Raw genomic sequence first — 11,448 nt, 5'->3', positions numbered from 1 at the left:
TTCACTTTTCTTAGGTGTCATTTTACAAAAGGACGTTCCTTCGAGTACATGACACTAAATCTGAAGATGTCGAGCATTAAAAAAAAAACGTAAATCATTTCATCCATTCCTTTTGCGATCTTTACAGAGGGGAAAAATGATCGAAGGAGGAGCCACCTCGTGCCATTTAGAAAGCATCGGCCCTTTGGATTGACGTCTGCCAGAGAAATGTATGCGAAAAAAATGATTATAAGAGATCAGTCCAGCTTTCGTGTCCTAATTAATACAGTTAACATCACAATCTGGGACAAGCTGAGCCTAGATCTGAGCTGGGACTGCGTATTTCCCCCCCCATTACTTCAAACAGGGAAGATTTGTTTTTTTTCCTTCTCAGATCTAATTTTGTACATTGGCTGTCAAAGGCTGCTGCTTAGTTTTCTGACGCATTATGGCAAGGAACTGTCCTGTGCTTTCGCTCTTTACTAAACAGGACTAAACACTATATTCATACTTGGGATATAAATCAATATCCAAGGTTTTTTCTTTTTTTTTTTTTTTTAATGAAAATGTAAATTGCATCAGCAAAAAAAAACAACAACAGTGTGCGTATTTGTCAATAAGTGTCTTACCATTGTCAATTTCCGTCACCTAACCTCATCTTAAACCAGGTTTCTGTTCCAGAAGGGCTCACTGTAAGATTCGAAGAAATCTATTTTCATCGTAACCGTTTCATTTTGTATCCTATTCCGTGTCAAACAAACATGGGGTTTTGTAGCATCCATATTTGGAGTTAAAAAAAAAAAAATACACATACGATGTACTTATTATTGGAATGTCAGTAATGTGATCCTGCTGCACACAGCTTGAGCATGCCAGCAAAGTAGGATGAATATCAGTGCCAAAATATGTGTGTGTGTGTATATATATATATATATATATATATATATATATATATATATATATATATATATATATATATATATATATATATAAATCGCATTAGTTCTTCATACGAGAGTATAAAGACATCAGTATTTGTTCGTTTGCACAAAACTTTCCCTTTTGATAAAAAAAACAAAAAAACCAACCCAAAACGAACAAAAACATCCCATTAAACCTACGAAATCCTTCGAACAGATGGAATAAGAAGTGTGTACTTTAAACGGAATGTCGACATTCGTAAAGAGCCACAAGCCTGTCATATCAGTGTCATAACAATTTTCTCATTTGGACATGTTTTGAAGATGTGAATAGCAGGATTGTGTAAATGCCTTGTGTTTTGTGTTGTAAAGTGCGTTAATAACCAAGTGGCAGGTTTTTTTTGGGGGGGGGGGGGACTTTTGTTTTTTTTTAAAAAAAAAAGGAAAAATAGGGGAAGAGTAATAATTTATTTTTTTTTACACTTTTGTTGACTTGATGGTAACTGCAGTACACATGGTAGTGTGTGTAAACGTGGTCTCTAACTTGCCTGTCAGGTTGTTTTATCAGCTCTGAACAGCACTGGGAATGTTCCAGGTCATTTCAGATCCATACTCATTCAATTGGCATGTTTGTAGTGAGAATTCAGAGTGAAATACATGTTTGCGGGCGGCAATAAGGGCGAGGTTAGAAAGATTATTTAAAGTGTTACTGTTGATGTCTTGTACAGTTCAGCACGCACCGTTCTGATGTTGGCCTTACTGTCCATTCCAGGTTTTTTTCTTTTTCTTTTTTCTTTTTTAGTTTTACTGTAAAAAATATTTTGCAATAAATATGGAACTGTTTTATAAGGATGAAATTGTGTTTTATTTTATTTAATCAGAACTTGTGCATGTCTCCTGTTTGTAAAACGTGTACCGTAGTTGGAACGTTCTGATGCATTATTCAAGATATTCGAGAGATTTTTGTTAAGTGGCTAATGTTCATACAGAGTTCTGTAATCAACAAAAGGAATAGCATCGAGGAATACCTCGGTTCATTTCATCCAGTTCAATAGTTTGTTGTATATATGAAATGTTTTGTGTCAGTTTAAAATAGTTTATAAAAATGTGGCCTTTAATATTAAATGTGTTATAACCAGGGTGATGTGATGGCAGCATTACCGCCTCAAAGCTCCAGCATCCTTTGTTCGATCCTGAGCTTTCCAAAAAAGCAGTGGACTGGTTCCTGTGACCCCAGGATGCTCCAAGACTAATCATAATAAAGCCATTACTGAAAGTGAGTATATTAATGGAGAACACACAGAATCAGTGATGTTATAGAATTATAAGACTCTCAGACTCACCCGACGTATGATATTTCAAGACTTTGTGTGCTTTAACCTTGTTACAGTTTGACATTTCAACATTATCGCAACATGAAATGACTAAAATTGTTAGTTATTGGTCAGTCTGACTGTTTACATGAATTGAATCAAAATCTCAGACATACAAATTAGTTGACTAAATCAATGAAAAAAGCTGGAGATGATTTTTTTAAATCCCTACAGTAAAATAAAATGTGCAAAAGCTGTATCAAAAAAATATCTAAAATAATAAACGTGAACATTTGAAAAATGAACTCAATAATATTTGGATAATTGGATATACATCTTACACAAAGTGTCCCAAAAAAAAAATCAGGAAAGGGCACATCACAATGCAAATTCTTGCCCCAGTGACTACGAATGGAGTCTGGCACGTCCCTGTATAGATTTTTATTTATAAAATGAATTCTCGTAGCTGTCAGAGCAACAGTTGTTGAAGCTGTTTTTTCATTTTAGTCTGTTGTATTTGATTGCTAGGACACAGCTGTTAAAACACAACTAAACGTCTCGCATCAGACCACCCGGAACTGGACAACCGTCGGTGAACGCACCTGTGTTAGCAGACTATCAAAACACAAACCACAAACAGACTTGTGCTATCAGATTTGACTGTTTAGTTGGTATTATTGAATAGATCTGTGTCTATTTCTCATACCCAGGGTATCATATCTAAGACACTACACTTCTGGTAAGATGTTAGACAAGATTTTTGAAGTGTACTGGTGAAGATTTGTGCTCATTCAGCCATAAGGGTGTTAGTAAAGTCAGGTACTGATGTATAGTAAGGACCTGGGGTGAAAGCCATGCAAAGATCTTCCACTCCAACCCATATAAAGCATATCTTCATGGAGCTGGCTTTATGCACAGGGTTTTGGGTTTCCAAACATGAGGTTCAAAACGAGTAACACCAAAATGCACCATACTACCAAACTCATAGCCTGTTGTTGTTCTGTACTAAGGTTCTTGGAAGGTTCTTGGAATAAAACCACTATATAGCACACAGGGAACACACTCTAACCTTAGCATTAGGGATGAATGCATTGATCTGAAAGTACACTTTGGTAGTCTAGTGCTTTTTGGTGTTTGGTACTACCTATTTTTGTACCTTGTGTTTGGAAACCATGAATGAGCGGAATGTTGGTTGAAAAAAGGATCAAAAAGATTTCCCAAAGCAATCCTTTTTACCACAAAGTTGGTCAGTAAACCAGTATAGTATGTCTTTGGGTCCTTTTTGAGGAGGTGGTAGCTCAGTGGTTATGGCTCTGGGTTACTGATTGGAAAGTTGAAGGCTCATGCCCAGTATCTGCCTCTCTTGGGGTCCTGGAGCAAGGCCCTTAACCCTCTGTGCAAGGTTTAGCATAAAATTTTCCCTTAACTTTAACAAAAAAACCCTCTAACCCGTTCCAGCATGACAATGTCCCTGTGCAGGAAGTAAGCTCCATGAAGATATGCTTTACAAGGGTTGGATTATAAGATCTTGGGTGGCCTGCTATAGAGCTCTGACCTCAACCTCGATCTGAAAGAATCAATATTTGCAATACTGGGGGGAGTAGCAATAGAAACAATTTACATATTAAAATCAGATGTTCACATATTATCGACAGTTTAATATTTACTAAATGTGTATAGAACTGATCTTTTTCGGCTGTGCGTCCTGTACATCGTACAAACAATCTACTTTGGCTACTCATATCTCTCGGGATCAATGCTTTATCTATACCATCGAACATATATATATTTTTTCAATAACAGAAGTCAGAAGAAACCTTTTAATGTTTAAATAGTGTTTAATTAATAATGTTCAGTAACAAAGGAGAAGAAGAACCATCTGTTCCAGATTATATGATGGCTTTCAAAAATGATATCCTAGAAAATTAAAAGTATTGGTATCAGTATTGGTATCGGTATCGATATCGACGATATCGGTCTCAAAAATACTTGGATTGCAGAACGAGTGAGAAAGACTTTGACTTCGTGCTGCTAGTGGAAATGCTTTCTGTTTTTTTTTTTTATCCATTTATATGTTTTTCATGAAATATTAGCTGTGCTATACCTGTTGCCGATAGATGGCGCGCTTCACACGCATACACACTGCACCATACCTGGGATCTCCACGTCACTCCCACAAAGTGAAGGCAGCGCTTCCGGGATCCAGGCGCGCGCACGCACACCCCCACCGCGTTGAATCGTGGGATATGAGTTTTTTTTCATACGAGTCTGCTTCAGCAGCTCGGACAAGAGCACTACATTTCCCACAATCCATTTAAACGTCTCAGTTTCTGGATGGAGCCTTGGGCAACTGACGGCTCCTCGGAGGAGTCAGGTCTGATTAACGGGCAAGAAGCGGAGAGGAGCGGAGCTCTGCGTGCTCATGGAATAGCACGCAAAAATAATAAGAATAAAAAGGAAAGACCCAGCTTCTTGCCCCAAAAACAGGCTGAAATGTTTAAACGGAGAAGAAACTAAATTATTCGCCCCGACAAAAAATTTAAAGGTTTTGTCGGAGAAAAAATTGGAAAGGTTGGATTTTATTCGGTGGTCATCCCCCCGACACCACCCGTCCATGATGCTGTCAACCGCGGAGGAGATGCTGGCCGAGATCGCGCGCCTCACCGGCGAGCTGCACGAGACCACGCGCGAGAAGATCCAGGCGGCGGAGTACGGGCTCGCGGTGCTGGAGGAGAAGCAGGCGCTCAAGCAGCAGTACGACGAGCTGGAGAGCGAATATGACAGCGTCCGACAGGAACTGGACCAGCTCCGAGAGGTTCTCTTCCACTTTCATATCCATATTTATTAACCTGAAAATGTTTATTTGCAGCAAATATATTACATAAATCGTAAATCCAGTCCGGTTCTAGCCGTCTGGGCCACGGCGTTTGGCTCGGTGTTCCCCGTTAACCTTCACCTCAGCGTCGCTTTCAGCTTTATACGGTCTGTTTAGAAAACCAGCGCGCTATTATTTATATATTAGCACAATTTCTTGCCAAGAAATGCTTTTTTCCCCCCATCGATTATTTTTGTTCTACAAGGTCACCCACAGAAAGGCTGCGGAAGATCCATCAAATTCCTAATGGCATCTTTGTGGGCTGCCTGATACTCCGATTAATATGCGTTATCGCGATATTTGTCCTCGCTACTAATGCGCATGCGCCGTCTAACCGGTAATACTTTTTAAATCAATAAAAAAAGATATTAACTGTATTATATGAGTGTAATATTATAGCAGTATGTCATTTTCTGGGTGTCTTGTGATATAGATGTGTTTTTATTTTTTTAAATTTGAATAAAAATTTTATGCTTCTCTATATGCAAATTTATTTGTGAGCTTAGAAAGAAGGAAAAAATACCACCAGGCAGTGGACGGGTCCCAGGCGGAAGATAATTTGCTAAAAATAATTTTAAAAAACTTATTTTTTACTTTCAATTTTTATCGACTTTTACAGTCAACTGTTTTTATTTTTTCTTCATCCTGCTTGATTCAGTCGAAGTTTTTTCTATGCATCGATAAATGCTATATGTAAAAATTAAATGATAAAGTATGTATATTGTTTTGTGTAAAAGCGCTCCATGGTAAAAAAAAAAAAGTTGACTTCTGTTCTAGAGAATCCAGAATCTATGGTTTATATGAACTAATGCATAAAGGTGCAGACGGACATTTAGACATACAGACTGTCTCATTCTGAACACTTCACAATAATAAAGATAAAGGAGTAAACGCATTGTTGAACAGCATGTCTGTGTCTCTAATGACATTTTAAAGGTGTTTTCTCATTGATTAATACGCCAAGTAAGCTGTCATAAGGTTTTTATTGCATGACTTCATATTGCACAGTTTTGAAAAATGGCGGGCTCGGTTTGAATTCAAACAGGAAGTGTCCTTTTCCCGCTTGGAAAAATTGACGAGCCGGCCAAACGAGTTACGGCTCATGCAGGCATGCTGAGAATGTAGAATGCAGCTCTGCAGATAAACGACAGCTCTGTAGTCTTTCATCGAGCTGAGGGTGTTTTTATTTAAACCACTTTCCCTCCTTATCTGCTTAGAAAACACTCCTCTTCTGTTCCGGTTGATTTTTTTTTGGGGGGTTGTGAATCGTATGATTTGAGAAGTAGGTGAAAGAGGGAAACAGACAGCAGCTGTTGTTTCAACATTAAGTGCTGTGGGATGTCCTGAGTAAACTAAATGGAATTCTGTGTGTGTGTGTGTGTTTAGCTCTGCTTTGTAAGCCATTTCTTCGTCAAAAAGAAATGAGGAGGAAGAGCACAGATTTGTTCTTACAGTGATTTCATCCACAAATCCTAACGCTGTCTCTCACTGAGTCATTTAATGTCAAATGGAATACACACTTTTTCTTTTTAGATCCTTGCAAGAAAATGTCTCCTATTAGCCGCCTTCTACTGGACTAATGACACTTCTTTCTGAAATATGTAGTGAGGGTGAAAATATGTGCAGTTGAAAAGAGCTTTTTTTTTTTTTTTTTTTTTTTGAGGGCAAGAGAAAAAAATAAAAGAGGGAGAAACGTTGAAACGCTCAAGCAATTTATTGCAGTGTAGTCATTTGTCTTTTGTTCTCTTTTAACTGTTCAAGTCATGCTTTTCTTGTTTTTCTGGCTCCTTAATGCCTCTCTCTGGGGCTTCTGCCCAAGCACTTCCCCTCAAGAAGAAACTGCCAGCTGCCAGCTTTCGCCCCAAAAACGCTTCTTCAATCATCAGTCCGTTTCATTTATCTTTTTATCGAGGAAAAACATCCTGTTTATTTTCTCTCTCAGTAGGAGTTCTCCTAAATAGGACTCTTTACGTGGCCCTGACGTAATATGACATTTGTGAATTGAACTAAGACGTTACAGATGTTGCCCATTGCCCAGAAAATCACAAATCATGTCCAGCTGTCAAAATGTAATCCATTACACTGTAGAGTAACTGATGACCACATTAGCAGAACACAAAATAAAAATTCAGGAAGGTAAGTGATGATCTGTGGCCTTTGGTGGATTTTTAATCCGAACATCATGAGTTCAAATCCCAGCACCACCAAGCGTCCGATGCTGGGCCTTTAGCAAGGCCCTTAACCCCCAACTTCTCAGTTGTATAAATAAGAATTGTAAGTAGCTCTGGATAAGGGCATTAGACAAATACCATAAATGTAAACGCCGTGGAGAGAAATGCATTGAACGATTGTATTGCAAATGGATGGTGTATGAGAAATATGCATAACGGCATAACACCATTGCTGTTTCCGAGTGATCCAGTGATCTGCTGGTTTTTAAACACATTATTCCCATCTTATTTCATTTCCAGTTCAGTGACCTCATCTCTCTTTAAGTTATATTGTTAGATATAGTTTAAAGAGTTCTGAACATTAATGACAAGCCATATATATATGTGTGTGTGTGTGTGTGTGTGTGTGTGTGTGTGTGTGTGTGTGTGTGTGTTAAAATAATATAACAATGAGTGATAAAGGCTTTGTTTGTGGACCCTGTGACAGATTTATGTAAGTTTATTGTTGGAGACAGCTGTTACACACAGTGTTGCATGTGGTCACTTGTTTAACAGTTGACCTTTTTTTCCGCCTCTTTCTTGGTTGTTTTCTTTTTTGGGGTTTTTAATTCAGTGTCCATGAAATGGCTTTGGGAGAAGAAGAAGAGCAGGGTTCATGGGAATGTTTCATTTATTTCATATTTTTTTACCACAACCGTTAAAAATGCTCAAAATGCAGCACAAAAGTGTTAAATGCAGCACAGTTAATTCAATTATGTGAAAATGAGGAGGATTTATGTTTATAAACTGTTAAGGCTTATCAGATACATTACATTTTGCCACGTTTTTTTTTTACTTTACACTATACAGACTATAGGAGACCTGACCTTTCCAGCATTATGTGGTTCTTCCCTACACTGTTACCACGAAGTTGGAGGTGCACAATTGTATAGGACGTCTTTTGATGCTGAAGCATTACATTTTACATTTGCTTGAACTCTGATACCCTGGAACCTGTTCCAGCATCACAATACCCATGTGCACAAATTTTAAACAACTTTGGGATGAATTGAAATTCGGACTGCATCACAGGTCTCCTCACCCTGCATCAGTGCCTGACTTTACTACCACCCTTGTGGTTGAATGAACACGAATCTCTAGAATCACAATCCAAAATCTAGTGGAACATCTTCCCAGAAGAGTGGATGTTAATATAACACTAAATAAAGACTAAATGTTGATTGGGTTCTGTTCTGTTCAAAAACCACATATGCATCTTATGGTCAGGTGTCCACAAACTTTTGTTCATTACTGTGTGGATTTACGCAGGGTGTCAATGAACGTCATTTATTTCGCAAAAGAAAATCATTTTTTCTTTCCTTTTAATTGTGTATTTATAACTGTCGCTATCTTTATAACAGTCATGATCTTTTGGACTATTTCCATTGAAGACATTGCAGAGATAAAGTGATAATGACCCAATTCTGCAAAATTAAAGTTTTTCTGCAGTATCCATCATTTCCTGATTGCAGGAAATAGTCAGGCATCTTCCAGTTACGTCTACGAAGACGAGTAAACAGGACATGTAGCCGGAGCCTGTAAGATTCTAGAGATTCTAGAGATGGATGGGGTTGAAAATATTGTCACTGGGCTATTGATTTATCATTGCATGCAGTATTCAGGAATGAGAAATGCAAGAATGGCTAATCATTGCTGACAAGAGCTTGCTTCATGGCGAATAATGTGAATTATTAATCTACTGAATTTGTGCAGGTTTAGGCACAGTGAAAGACGGTGTGCAAAGGTTATCGAGCCAGTTCCATTGAAAGATGTTTTAAAAGAAGCCTTTATTTGTCACGTTTACTGTACAGCATGGTGGAATTATTTTCTCAGTCCTGGAGCAGGGAGGGTTAAGGGTCTTGCTCACGGGCCCAACAGTGGAAACGAAGAGGTTTGAACAGATATTGTTAGAAGGAAAGGTGCGAATACAGAAGGGATAATAGATAATGGTTAGACAGTAGTTTTCAGCATGTGACTGGCTCTCGAGTTTAATTTAAGCACAATCTCTGTCACGAGCTGCTGCTGTTCTGCATAGTCTGGTTTTTATGTGAATCAGAACGCTTTATTGATCCCACAGGAAAATTGTTAGGTCGCAGTTGCTCATACTACAATTAAAGGCAAATACAATATAGGAATTGTAATGAAATCCTACATGTTAAGTAATATATTAAGTTTAGATGCTGTATAATCGAAGAATTTGCAATCTTGTTGAAATCTACTGTACGAAAATGTGTCTACAGTGAGGGTCATACAAGTCATTGCACATGTGACAATTATTGCACATAAATTGGCCAAGATATTAACATTTTAAATGTAACTGCACCATGGAGGTTATAAAGGGAAAGTTTAAATATGGTATGTCTCAGTAATTGATCCACTTCTCCAGGCTGCCTTTTTCAGTTTTTCCCTCTGTGACGCACATTCTCCCACAGAGTGTAGAACAAAGAGGTCGTGACTTTTCGTCCTCCTTGACTTAATTTGACACTGGCACACAGAACAGCTGGGGTGTGTGTATGTATTTATTTGTTTATTCATGGGTGGGCTAAGCAACTCAAATATTTCTTTGAGATGTTTGCTGATGTAAACAAAGGAAATGGCATTTTCTAGTAATATTGTTTTGTTTTTTTGTATAAATCGTTTCTGTACATATGGTGCAAGAAACTATACTTGAAATGTCTTTCTATACCAGTAGCATAATTAACTCCTTTTTATTTTTTAATTCCCTATCAGCCGTTTTCTCTAATATGTGTGCCTAATAATCGTTTTTTTTTTGTTGGCCTACAAAAAAAGACCAACAACTTGCTTATTGACCCCTTTTTGAATTACTAAAGCCATTTATTTAGGAGTTTTGTGGGATTTTTTTATTTTATTTTACTCTTTTTACTATTTTTTATTATTATTATTGTTCTATTGATTGTTTTTAATGTTATTGTGTATGTGCATATTTTTTGTATATAAATCCAATTGGCATTTTATATAAGTGGGGCTTTTTGTTTGTTTGTTTGTTTGTTTGTTACAAATTTGGGCAAAAGGGGAAAAAAAACTATACACTGTATATACGATTTTAAGCTGACATGATGCAGGAAAGAGGACTGATACTGTATCAGTGTTGCCTGATTGCGTTACAGGGTTTAGCCTGGAATGTCATAAGGGAATTCGAGAGGCCGTGAAAAGACACACATGTGCACATGCATGCGCGCGCACGAAAACAAACACCCTTCATTCTGTTGCCATGACAAAGACCCTTGTGGCATTATGTAGAGTGTGAAGCACACAGTGAAAGCATTCACATTTGGTTACACACATACACACTCCCACTGCTGATACTGCAGCAGCTGCATGCTCCTATTCCTCTTGATGGTCACTGCTAGAAATGGAAATTGCTTGTGCGTTAAAACAATCATCCATTAACCCAAGGAAATTTTAAAGGTGCTAATTGCACAATTATATACGACCCAGATTGACTCGGCATGCCTTTAAGAGACCGTAAACAGGTTGAGACTACTGTCTTAAGAGCCTCCTAATTTTCTTTATTGGGGTCAAGGTTTTTGAGTCAGCCTAATCCTGGCACCGGGCACCAGCGTGGGAAAGTCGTAGCAGGTGCCAAGACCAAGAGCTGCCTCTTTTACCTGAATAGGCCTCTCTTTCGGGCTCCTCAGAAGACGGGCACTGTCTAATCAAAGGCTCATTACTTGGAGGTGTAAATCAAGATATTAAAACCAGCCTCTTACGTTTTGCATATGAAAAGACGTGTCCTAATGCAACCGAGTTGAGCCTTAATGATGCAGGAGATTGGGAAAGGATTTGAATTCTTCTTTATTTGTATTGAATTTTTTTTTTGTTTCGGCTCCTATGCTACATTTCTGTTTTTCATTGTGTTGTTGAGGCAAAAACATGCGAACCAACATGATGATGATTATAATGATAATAAGGTGTTTTGGGTGTGCATGGTTTAAAAATATGTCTCGAACGGTACTGTGTCTTTTCGAAGGTGTGCTCTATATTTATGGGCGGTTCAATGAAGCATGTCAAAGTAACAGAAAACCGTGTATGAACGAGCGGAGTGACAAAACGCAATTAACTGCTAATCTACAGTAAATGAGCCTGAATGCGGCGGCTAATCTCTGCCCACATGGCCTCAATCGGCTGGT

General features: G+C 38.1%; 1 protein-coding gene across 2 annotated transcripts in view; it reads left to right on the top strand.

Moving 5' to 3' along the window:
• The first annotated feature begins 4,133 nt into the window (after positions 1–4,133).
• The window catches only part of zgc:171572 (protein bicaudal D homolog 2), a 45,696-nt gene continuing 38,381 nt past the window's right edge, over positions 4,134–11,448 (top strand). Inside the window, exon 1 of one of the 2 annotated variants that reach the window (XM_046870663.1) lies at positions 4,134–5,027. In XM_046870663.1, coding sequence (XP_046726619.1) covers positions 4,827–5,027 — 201 coding nt within the window. In that variant the 5' untranslated portion in view covers positions 4,134–4,826. The remainder of the gene's footprint in view (positions 5,028–11,448) is intronic. The other variant, XM_046870664.1, reaches the window with a different exon arrangement.

This window comes from Silurus meridionalis, chromosome 17, assembly GCF_014805685.1.
Source record: "Silurus meridionalis isolate SWU-2019-XX chromosome 17, ASM1480568v1, whole genome shotgun sequence".
In the NCBI taxonomy this organism is placed as follows: domain Eukaryota; kingdom Metazoa; phylum Chordata; class Actinopteri; order Siluriformes; family Siluridae; genus Silurus; species Silurus meridionalis.
The sequence above is the reverse complement of the archived record's forward strand: the minus strand, read 5'-3'. Positions and strand labels throughout refer to the sequence as shown.